This window comes from Phoxinus phoxinus (assembly GCF_949152265.1).
Source record: "Phoxinus phoxinus genome assembly, chromosome: 22".
In the NCBI taxonomy this organism is placed as follows: domain Eukaryota; kingdom Metazoa; phylum Chordata; class Actinopteri; order Cypriniformes; family Leuciscidae; genus Phoxinus; species Phoxinus phoxinus.
Window position 1 is genome coordinate 3,378,616 of NC_136897.1, and position 12,789 is coordinate 3,391,404.

Genomic DNA, 12,789 nt, shown 5'->3' on the forward strand with positions numbered 1-12,789 from the left:
GAGCATCAAATCATCATATCTCTGAAGGATCATGTGACGCTGAAGACTGGAGTAATGATGCTGAAAATTCAGCTTTGATCACAGGAATTACATCTGACTATATTCACATAGAAAACAGTTATTTTAAATAGTAATAATGTTTCGAAATATTACAGTATTTTTTTACAGTATTTTTGACCAAATAAATACATTCTTGGAGACTTCTTTAAAAAACATTAACAAATCTGACCCCCAAATTGTGAATGTTATATTTGATCCAGTTGCTGCCTTGTCATTCCTTTTGTTTGGCTAATTCTTCTGTTTTGTCTTTGCTTCTGCGGTCACCGTCACACTTTATATTATGTTGTACTTACAAAGAGTGCTTATTGTGTTGATGTATTGCAAAACACTTGTGCTGCTGTTGATGTGTGATAGGACAGGATAGACGGTAAAAAGGTCAGGATTGGTATTGTGTTGTTTAAGGGCTGGTTATACTGTAAGGGAAGCATCAAATGTAATTACAGAAAATAATTACAGCTGTAATAACATGCAGGTATTTTTAAAGTACAATCTAAAAACATGTATGTGCACAATAAGTGCATTGTATCAAATTATTCATTTAAATGTTAGGCTATTACATTAAAAAAAAATTATATAAGTGGAACCACCTCTGTTGTTTTGACTGCTGTCTTCTACTGTGTTGTTATAGCCACACGCTGGATCACACACACACACACACACACACACACACACACACACACACACACACACACACACACACACACACACACACACACACACACACACACACACACACACACATACACACACACACACACACACACACACACACACGCAGTGGTGGATGTTTTCACTCTTTTGAGCCTGTGTTTCCTCAGATCCCAGCAGAAATGCAGATTAAGAGGCTCTGCTTTTCTGACAGATATATATTGCCTTTGCCGTGTCATTGGCCACCAACGACATGTGTGATTTAATGCTCACCTCCTATTGGCTGAGCTCTGACAGGGAAATTTATTGACATGCTGTGATTTGCTGTTAGGCCTCTTTGAGATGAATTATGTCATTGGCGTTGATGATAGGAGGACACAGAAACTCTGTCAGATTACAGTCGTAAAACTAAATGGAGGGGAACACAGAGGTATGAATGTGTGTTTGTAGGCATATATATATATATATATATATATATACAGATGTATATATATATATAGATGTGTGTGTGTGGGGGGGGGGGGGGGGACAAATGCATTACACGTAACGTAAGTTACGTAATCAGATTACTTTTTTTCAAGTAACTAAAGTAATGCATTACTTTTCATTTTAAATTAAGTCACTTTTTTAAATAAGTAAAGCAATTTACTTTCCCCCATGTATTGACTGACAGCTCCCCTGTCTGAGTTTTGTTGAGTGAAACCCATGTGTATCAATTTACTTATCTCACTTGCACAAAAACATTCAGTTTCTCAAAATTAATAAAAACAGTGAAATGCAAATTCTGAATATTTACAATATAAACCTGCAATAATTAAATATATCTACTGTATTTAAACTTACTTTAATAAGCCATGTGTTTGCTGCTGACCTTCAATGATCCAATCCAACTAAGCAAAAATGACTTTAGATAAAAAACACATAGGGCTGTTAAATCCAAAATAAAAGTTTGTGTTTATTACATAATAAATGTGTGTGTACTGTGTATAATTATTTTATATATATATATATATATATATATATATAAATACACACAAGTTCATGTATATATTTAAGAAAAAATTTTTTTTTATATATAATATAAATTATATATAAATCTATATAGCTACAGTATAGGCTACATGCAAATTTTTCTTAAATATATTACAAGCATGTGTGTGTATTTAAATATATAAAATAATTATACATTTATTTTGTAAACACAAACTTTAATTTGGATGCGATTAATCATTTAACAGCCCTATATATATATAACGGTATGTATATATATATAAAAGCAAGAATAGAACAAGCAGGCCCAGGTAGAAAAAGTAACACAAAAGTAACATAACACATTACTTTCATAAAAAGTAACGCAAGTAATGCAATTATTTAGGAAGTAACACAATGTTGTAAAGCGTTGCTTTTAAAAGTAACTTTCCCCAACACTGCAAGTCATCTAAGAAACATGCAGAATCATGAATTTGCTCGGTGGGTCAACAGCAAAATCTGATCTAAACATCTGCGGTTTTGTACACCAGTAAGCATGTGATTAATGGACTAAACCACGCATGCAGTGTAAGCTTTTGAGCTGATAATATATTTATTAAAGTGTTTCGGTTCTAAAAAAACACAACAGTTCACACAAATACAAAGTTTTAAAGGGTAAAGGCCATATATTTATTATAGAAATGAATAAAGAAGGGGCCCTAAGATAAATACATTGGGACTTACACATGTTTGTGCTGTAAATGATAATGCTCAGTTGAAATTGAACTGTAACATCCCATGACATGCAATTTATCTAAATCGAAATGTTTTACATGAGTCAAAGGCCTTTCACACGACAGTAAAGAATGACAGAGGTTTTCTTTTGGGCTTCTCGTTCAGTAAGAGGAACTGGTTTAAGAAAACACGATGCTCAGGACATGAAGCTGGAGAAATAAATGTTTATTGTTCACTGTAGGCTAAATGCATGTTGCAAAACAAAAAAAACTGTGCATTTAGCACTTGTACAAAAAGACAAAACAGAAATCTTGTGCATTTACACGTAGCACTTGTAAAAACAAACAGAAATCTTATGCGTTTGCCACTTGTGTACAGTAAGCCCATGTAAAAATAATAAAGTACACAAATCTACAAATAAGTGCATTACTCAGACACAGCATCATGTCTCCGTACTGGGTCAGGCCACCGGACTTCATCCACATCACAGGCCACATTTTGTCTGGCCAAATGTTTTGATTTACCCTGGTGTAAGATTGGCGTTCATATACCTTCCACCGCCATGAGGACAAGAATTCCTCAATGGGGTTTAGGAAAGGGGAGTACGGTGGAAGGCAAAGATTGATAAAACCTTAGTTCAGTCTTTCAATTCTACAAAAAGAGAACATGTTACAAAAAATATACATGGACTACTAGGCCTACAAACAGTTAGACCAACCCTCCATTGCAATACTACAGTACATTGGTACAGTGATGTACTGAAACATATTTACTTACAGTATACTGTGGTACAGTATATAGTATGTCATACAGTAATTGCTGTCAACATTTACATACTGTACTATAATTTAAATAAAAGGTAATTACCTGTTCTCTTCTCTAAATCTTCGGATTATGGTGGACACAGTGGATCTACTGATGTTTGGTTGTACTCTTTGTCCAGCCTCCCTCACGCTCATACCATGGACAAGAACATGGTCAATCACAGTAGCTCTGATTTCATCAGATATTACTGTTCTTTGTCTTCGCTGACCACCTCGACCTCCTCTCACACGAACTCTTCCTCTCAGATTTCTATCCATAGGGCCTCACAAACCAGTGCTCTCTGACCTGGCTTACTGTATATGTTCCCTCACATCGCCACAAGTGTGATCAATTTTGAGTTGTTGTGTTCAAATGGTGACACATGTGCTTTAATTGTGTTTGGCTTTTGTCACCTGTGCTCACCATTATGCAGCACGGGTGCATCACAATGAAAATGTGTTGGCAAGTTGTGTCTAAACAGGTGAAAAGTGCTTATGGTTTTGCCAAAAGAGTGATTGATTCAATCGGTGGGTTCAGGCAACTGAGCATTTGGTTCAGACAATAGAATAGGGTTTAGTGTTTTAGCAATTGAGAAAAACTGTAATTGTTTTTATACATTTAATTTATTATTTTAAAGTGGTGAGTAAAGTCGTGAAGTTAAATTCTCCCACTATTTTAATGTTTTCCTGCTAAAAATAAATTGTGGCAATATCACATTTTTAAGAAATTTTCTGATGGGAATTTAGTTATTTCTGCCAGAACGATCCTGCTTTAAAAGTAAATACCCAGAAAGTAAAATATGAAAACCATGTACTTTATGTAGTATTTTATTTATGCATGAAGGAAGCCCCTCTCTTGTCTCCACACAAAAACAAATCACTGTATCACTGAAGTGTCTGAAGTCTTTAAAGAAACAAATAACAAAACCTGTCCTTTTTTTTTTTTTTTTGCATTCAGAAGATTTATGGAAAACCCTTCGGATGAAGAAAAGGAAATCAGGAAAGATTTTACATCAGATTCTGCAATTTCATGCAAGAATAAAAGTTAAGTGATGCTGACGCGTTTCTTCTTCCATCAAGAGAACTCCCAAAAACAATTTGAAGGTACAACTTCTATTGCTTCTGTCTTTTCAAATTGGACTCATGGATATCCAAGTATGCAAACTGTAATATTGTTTCCAACGCTTTGGAGAGAGGCTTTATCTAGTAACTACAGGCTAATTATGTGTGTGTGTGTGTGTGTGTGTGTGTGCATGTGTATAAACATACATACATGTTGAGTGCATAACCTTTTGTATCCTTAGTGCCCTGCAGATAACAGATAAAAGATCATATTTTTTTCTTCAATACTGTCCTTAAAAAGCTACACAAGATTTTTAGGTTCTTTATAAAATGTGTGCGATTTATATAATAAATAATAGGATTATTTGAGTAAACTCAGTTATTTTGTTGGAATATATGCTGATAACTTGTGTGAAATACTATATGCACTTAACAGTATGCAATACGCATTTAATAAGCTACACACATACACACACACACACACAAACTGTATATATGTCTATATAGTTTATCATTTCACACACGTATCTCTCCAGTGTTTTTAAAAATTATATTAGCATAGAAAGGTCCTTAAAATACACAAAGTTGCTATAGAACTAAGAGTTTTAACCAATTCAGTTATATAAACATACATGTAACATTATAAAGAAAAAAGGGGGAAAAAAATCAGTCATTACACAGAAATGCAGCAATATTTTGTCAATAAACAGCAGACATTCCTCCTTAAGATATATTCTGTTTTCAGTTGCCAACCAGTAAGTATTGAAATGCCCAATTCAATCCCTAGTTTGTCCATCGGCCCAAAAATAAAATAAAAAAGAAATACAGACGAGACTCTCGTCGAACAGTAGATATCATGTTAATGATAAGATGAGAAGTTAATAAACTGACAAATACAATATCATTTGGTACAACAATAACATCAGATCTCTGCTATTTTCCTCTATTAGTGGCCCACAGGCACTGAAGACGCCGCAGACTGAACCTGTGCGTCTCACAACACTGGAAACCTCCGCTTTATCCTCCTCAACTTCAGTTTATCATCATCTAAACACAGCTGTGCTTGAACACAAGGCAACGTAATGTTGAAATGACTTCAGAAAAAGAAAAAAAAAGGCAGTGTATCTGTCCTCGTGTCAAGATTTCAGTAAAATAATATGTATATAATTACTATTTCAGAACCAAGGTGTAAAAAAAAAAAAGAAGTACAAAACAAAATAAACGAGCACATCCTAAGGCCACAAGATTGTATATGCTGCACATATAAATCTGTACATAATATTGTGGGTCTTTTGGATGTTTTCATCACGTGTAATGTGTGTATTAACAGTGTAGTCAATACTTAAGTGAATCTCACAAGAGCTCTGCTATAAATCACTCTAAAATCTGCAAAAAATATTTAGCATTTAGAAAATTAAGCCAATTTTTAGGACCAATCGATTATTTTGCACTGACATTTCAACCCTTCAGTTCTCACTACACAATGCACCAATTTTTGAGTTGTTCTGTAATTCTGTGAGTATGACTTAAGGCAGTACAAACTTAAATGTATTACCAGTTGAAATATATTTAAAATAATATGTTTACATTATACTAATAAAAGTATCAGTGAAATGCAAAATAATGTAACATTGAATGGTCTTAAAAAAGACCAAATTTTTTTATGCAAAATATAATTTGTGATTTTGAGGACCAATGACCTACACACGGCCTTGAGAGGTTCTGTGAGATTATCCCAGTCATTACGGGAGTGATGTCACTTCCTGTGAGCAGAACTCAACTGATGGTGTCATTTCCACCAGCTCACGGCACTGATAGAGAACAAACCAGCTGTTACACATAGTAATATACACATCTTTCAAATTCTTACATAGTTACAATACCAGATCAAACATTTATCGTTGAGAAAAAGCCTGTGAATGCTTAATGAAGTCATATACGGAAGCGCACTGTGCACTTCCACGTGGTCACACACGGGTACAGTGTTACAAACAGATCTCGCCATGGTTGTAGGACATTACCCGAGTCGTCAGGACAGTAGGGTACGAACCCTCAGCAGGCCTATACATCACATATGATGCTGATTTTACCCACACAATGCTGTTGAACTTACATAAAGTGTGTATCAATAGGTGTCAGTCAATAGATGATGGGTTGTACCTTTGCACAATTTTTTTTTTTTTTTTGGTTAGTCACATGAAATTCCCATGTTAGGTGTGTTTTTTTTGTTCCTCACGTCTTAAAAGTACCATAAAACCCCCTTCTAACCCCATATTATATTACCAAAAAGTATAAAACAACCCTCGATGGTCAAAAGAGAGCCTTGTGTTTCTCACTAAAAGCAACAAAAGACGGGATTTCCCTCGTCCTCTCTGTGAGCAGCGGGTCCGAGTGCCGGTGGCGTCGAGAGAGTGCCGTCTTCTCAGGGCGTGTGTGTGGAGAGGATAGTGTCAGACGGCGAGCCGGCCCGGGGCGGGGTGTAAGGGACTCCACGTGGACGGGGGGGCTTGGGGAGGCTCCTGGGAGAAAGCGCACGGCTGGGCCTCGACCTTTGCCACGCCGCGACCCTGACACAAGCGCCGATGCCTCAACAGTCTGTCCGTCCGTGAGAAGTTCTAAAGGTGAGAAACACAGAAGTTTCACTTTGTTATGTTGGTTCAGCCAAATGATTATTCTTCCTTGTGCTCATTCACACTGGGTTCGATTGCTTGGTCCACACTAGGGCATACCTGTCAACACTCCCGTATTTCACACCCATCTCCCGCCCCTTTGTCCTTTCTCCCGTGAAACTCCCGTAATTTGTATTCCCAAACGTCGTTATATGAATAATCACATCAATATATTATTCCAAGGTTGCCCAGTTGCCAGATCTTGTATGAAACCGCCCTACTCGCTCAATCAACACATCATAAGCCGATCCAACCGGTCTGAAAGCAACCGGTCTGGGGCAAAAAAAGTTCCTGGGAAAAAAGTTCCTGGGACAAATTGTTCCGGGTAATTTCGGTGGAAACGCGGCTATAGAAATGTCAACCCATTTGTGAGCTCAACCTGGCAACCAAACATTAGCGCTGTTGACGTGCGCAGATCGGCGCGGGAAGTTGAATAAAGCGTCCCTGTTAGAAATGGGAAGAGGTGTGGTAAATATTTAACGTAATTAACGCAGCATCCGTTTTTCCTGTCATCCTTTGGCTGGCGTTATATTATATGATGCGCTTTTATTCTTGCAAATGCTTTTAAACCATTCAAGCCAAGACAAATTGAGCGCCAGAATCGAGTTCTCCTTCGGCTTGAACACTAACACACGCAATTATGCCAACATGTCCGTTTTGTGGAGTATCCTCATAAGAGCAGACTGAGCACTCTTATATGAGTTAAATAAAGTCTTAAATGAACAAAGAGTTGTGAGAGAATGAGATCCGCGTCTCTGTCAGCAGCGGCTGCTCTTAAAGGGACAGTAGCCAAATAAAGCTTTTCTGTCAGTAAAGTTAATGAAAGAAGTTAATGCTCTTGACTAAAGAACATTTGTAACTTTAATAAGGATTAATCTACCGTAAAACTTCAAATAATAGCCGAGTCCCAAATAGACACCTGTCTCTTTTACACGCCTGGTGTGGCTACAGGTTTGGATAAATAAAGGCCGGTCTCAAATAGAGGCCGGGTCTTTTTTTAGTTTCGGGTTGTATTTAATCTTCTAAAACCCGTCAGATCGTCTGTTTAAGCCAGTTATATGGTGTAGATTGGGCACGCAAGAGAGCCCTGCGCATTTGGGCGGGAGCTGTTAGCGCAAGCAAGGCAGGAGGTATCGCACACCGGACGAGATGCGCCGCGCCGCGTCTATGTATCGCACACCGGACGAGATGCGCCGCGCCGCGTCTATGTATCGCACACCGGACGAGAAGCACCGCGCCGCGTCTGTGACAACTCGCGTTATCGCACACCGGACGAGAAGCGCGCGCGCGACGTTTATGACAACTCGAGTTATCGGACGCGCACTTTGTCAGTTTATGGCCAGCAATATTGTTATGTTTAAGGACATTATGGAATTAAGATCATGTCTATGTTATGATTGTACTGTACAATTAAATACAATCGTTGCTTAGTCTACACTGCAGTCTGAATTCACTTTACGTTTCAGCGTCCGTTAACTGAATAGAGAATATAATCTGAAAATCCGATAGCAGCAGCAATTTTCATTCAACCAGCTGATTTCTGTAAATGAATGTAAAGCTAAATGTATATTGCAGCGCAGGGTGAAGTCTCAACACTAAATTAAAGGCCTGTCTCATATAGACGCCTGTCTCCAATACAAGCCGGTGCAGTTCGGCAATTTGGGAAAATAAAAGCCCGGGCTATTATTTGAAGTTTTACGGTATGTATAATTTAACATTTATGCAGTGCAAACTGTTTGATAACTTTATTACATTTCTGTATATTTCCTACCTTTTAGACAAATATTTAAAATATACTGTCTTTGTTGTTTCTACATTCATTTGGAGATTAAATGTGAATATATTATATATAATATAAAATATATTAAAAACATAAGGTTTGGGTATTTTGGTACCCAAATGTATGGTATGCACCAGGGTTCGACTGCTGTTGAAATCATTGCACCCAAATGATTATTGATCCTTGTAGAGTTGTCATAAAGTACAGACTTCGGTACCAAGTCGGTACTGAAATGTAAAAAAATGTACGCTTTGAGCGGAATCATAAACACCTCCCATTTTGTTCAAGCGCTCAACAGATGTCAGTGATTGGCTACAACGATCAGCGCTTCAAAAACATGTTGTAACAATAACGCTCTTCACCGAGTCCTTACACACATGCACCGATGGACGCCTGCCTGTGCTTTCAAACGCTCCCGTTTTTTTTAAACATGTTCAAACGCTCCCGTTTTTTTTAAACATGTTCAAACGCTCCCGTGAGTTGATCATTCTAGCCAATCGCAGACATATCCGATGAGCGAGTGAACACAATGGCCAATCAAAGGAGTTTACGATTCGGCTCAACAGAGCTCAAAGCATCACAATTTTTTTAATTCAGTACCGACTTGGTACCGAACTCTACTCACTTGTGCTCATTTACATTTGGTTCGATTGCTTGGTCCAAACCAGAGTTCGACTGCTCCCTCCCCCCTCCCCCCGCTGCTCGTCTCCGCTCACATTATATTATTTGGGTCTGAACCGTGGTACACTTCTGTCATCAAGCTGCCGCTGTGTACCCATGTTGCCAGGTAAGAGAATGAGACACACATTCTCTCTGCTAGCAGTGCGCTAGGCTAGGTTCGATTTCTGTGCATAACCGATTGAAATCCGATCAGATTTAGCAAGTGTGAATGGAAATAAAAATCCGTTCATTTACAAATCCGTTTTGGGCTACATTCGTATGTGGTTTAAAATCCTATTCAAATTGCTGTGAATCTATATAATAATGAATCTATATAAATATATTATATGGACTCATTACATGCAAAGTGACACATTTCAAGCCTTTATTAGTTATAATTTTGATGATTATGGCTTACAGCTTATGAAAACCCCAAATTCAAAATTAGAATATTGTGAAAGGTTTTCATAAGCTTTAAGCCATAATCACCAAAATTATAACAAATAAAGGCTTGAAATATCTCTCTTTGCATGTAATGAGTCTATATAATATATTAGTTTCACCTTTTAAGTTGAATTACTGAAATAAATGAACTTTTGCACCATATTCAAATTTTTCGAGTTTCATGTATTTAACTACAGTGTCAACAATAGATGTTGTCTTGCCTGAAAGCCCCATGTATAAAGCGTGATCTTACCTGCTGGCAGCGCTCACACTGGTATGGCTTTTCGCCACTGTGAACACGCTTGTGTCTCTCCAGATGGTACCTCTGAATGAACCGCATGTCACACATGTCACATGCAAACGGCTTCTCTCCTATCAGAGAAACACAGTCTTTATTAAAGCGCCACACACCTGCATTCTCACAGCATGCCACAACAACACACAACAGAGACTCTGATTGTCATGTAAGGATCGAGACTGTGATTGTCATATGGGTTTCCATGAAGCTTTAAATACAGAGTATATCAATGCTTAGAAATAAAGTAGATGACTTCATACAAACTCGAGTTTGTAGAGTGTGTTTAATATGGAATGAAAAACTGCTAGATTGTAAAGTGGCACACTGGGGTTTTGGTTTTAAAAGATCAGAAACCTGCTTTGATACTTGGTTTTATTCTTTCTGTTTGAAGAATAAATACGATTGAGCATTAAAATGTTTAGAAAGAAACAGCTAGCGTCATCTTGTCTCTGTTTTTGCACCCCTTTAAGTGAAAGCAAATAAACTAAAAGGGTTAGTTCACCCAAAAATGAAAATTCTGTCATTAATTATTCGCCCTCATGTCGTTCCAAACCCGTAAGACTTTTTTTTTTCATCTTCAGAACACAAATGAAGATATTTTTGGTGTAATCTGAGAGCTTTCTGTCCCTCCATGTACAGCCTACGCAACTACCACTTTCTACCATGCGAGCACTTTGAGTAAAAACACAAAATTGTCCACTTTATTTACAGAATATTAAATCACAAACGATTTCTTTAAAAAGATCTTCATGTGTTCTGAAGATGAAAAAAAGTCTTACGGGTTTGGAACGACATAAGAGTAATAATGACAGAATTTTCATTTTTGGGTGAACTAACCCTTTAAGACAGACAAAAAAACAAAACAAAACCACGAAGAAACAAAGCAAGAGCAACTACATGGATATTAATGCTACCAAGTAAGTCTGAAATGACTCCCAAAACTCGCCCCCCAAGTGCAGGTAAAAATATTTTTAAATGTCTTGATGCAAATATTATATAAAAACTAATATTTAAAAAAGTAAGAATTCCTATTCAAACTCATTACTAATGTTACTTTGAATAAGTCATTGCTATCTCATAGTTTATTTTCCCCTAAACACCCCAAACACACAAAATAGACAAACTCCAATCCAGGAATACTTAGCAAATTGGGGTACAAAGAAAGGACACATACCAGTGTGAGTGAGGCTGTGTCTTTCCAAGTGGTAACGTTGGAAAAACCGCATGTCGCACATCGAACAAGCATATGGCTTCACCCCTAAACGTAGAGTCAATTTTTAGTGAATGTCTTTACAAAACATTCAAAGCACCAAACAATTTTAATACCGTTTAAAAATGTAGAACATGCTATTGATGTTTGTTGTTGAATTGATCTGCATGCTGACATTAACGTGTCCCAATTCAGAGGCTGCATCCTTCAAAAGCCGGATGCGTCACAGCGGCGTGACGAAGGCGGTCCCGTTTCAAAGTCTTTCCAACGTGTCCTACAAATGTGTCCTTCGCTTCCCGGCCCGGTAAGGACAGAACTCGTCTATCCCAAGATAGATTTTTTTTTGGAGAAAATGCTAAAAATGTTTAATGAATAAATGGTTTGAATGAACGATTCAATGACTCACTCAAAGACTTCACTTGTTGAATCCGCGTTTTTTTTTTAACGAATCTCTTGAACAAATGATTTAATGACGAATCAATTTTTAACAGTTACTTGACGCCACCTGGTGGCGTAACAATGTAATCGATTCAATCATTATCTGAAGGGTCAAGTTACTTTCAAAAGGGGATTTACTCTATTTTGATGGCATTTGTAGATATCAGTGTTTATATCTGAACTATAAACTTTTATCTTAGTACTCCTGTGATATTCTGAATTGATTGAATTATTGATACTGTGTGGCTGAGAGTGAATCTGTCCCATACCTAAACATGACAACTGTTCTCTCTGGATCAGCGGCAGAGCAAACACAGATCTCAATGTCTCTGTGTGATTTTGTCAAAGGTTTAATAGACACAGGCGAATTGTTGTCATTTAGGAATGAGATTGTGTGGGAGTTTAAATAGAGATCGCAATCTTTTACCGATTAATCGTGCAGCTCAAGAGAACCTATTTAGACAGGTTGTGAACCCGGTTTTGTTTATAGACAGTTGAATATAAAAAGTCAAAGAAACAAATGTTACTGGCGCTCATCAAGATTCACACACTTCGAAGGATGCAGCCTCTGAACGGGGACACGACTATTATGTCCAATTCACTCATTGCAGTTCGCATTTGGATGGTTTTAAATGGAAATAAATCTTTCAAAGCAATATAGTTAAATTATGTTTCTGGGGCTCATTTTTAATCAGTTCATGAAAGACGTGTCAACATGATCGCCTGTAGTAATCAAACTTAAGCCACGAAGCTTCACCTCAATCTCAAAAAATAAACTAAGGTACACTTATGCTAATCTAATTTCAAAATCTATTTAAGTATTTATTCAGGTCTTAGTAATGGGATAGTTGTTCTCAGTACCATAGTGTGAAGCAACATATAAAATGGTACCTGAAGTAGTAGCACTATCCGTTCAATTATTAAATGTCATTGACTTTGATTTTAAAATCTGTAAATGGTTGCTGCGCAAACCGAATTGGAAGTCATATTTAGCATGCAGAAAACTAACTTTA

The 12,789-nt window shown here is 37.2% G+C and overlaps 1 protein-coding gene across 50 annotated transcripts in view; it reads right to left on the minus strand.

Moving 5' to 3' along the window:
• Nucleotides 1-6,064: 6,064 nt before the first annotated feature.
• Nucleotides 6,065-12,789, minus strand: part of znf740a (zinc finger protein 740a) — a 34,297-nt gene continuing 27,572 nt past the window's right edge. For 37 of the 50 annotated variants that reach the window (XM_079597669.1, XM_079597675.1, XM_079597677.1 and 34 more), the window contains 3 exons: nucleotides 11,303-11,386; nucleotides 10,084-10,202; nucleotides 6,464-6,892 (listed from right to left, as the gene is read on the minus strand). In XM_079597669.1, coding sequence (XP_079453795.1) covers nucleotides 6,728-6,892; nucleotides 10,084-10,202; nucleotides 11,303-11,386 — 368 coding nt within the window. In that variant the 3' untranslated portion in view covers nucleotides 6,464-6,727. Of the gene's footprint in view, nucleotides 6,893-10,083; nucleotides 10,203-11,302; nucleotides 11,387-12,789 lie in introns of all 50 variants that reach the window. The other 13 variants (XM_079597676.1, XM_079597678.1, XM_079597661.1 and 10 more) reach the window with 3 other exon arrangements.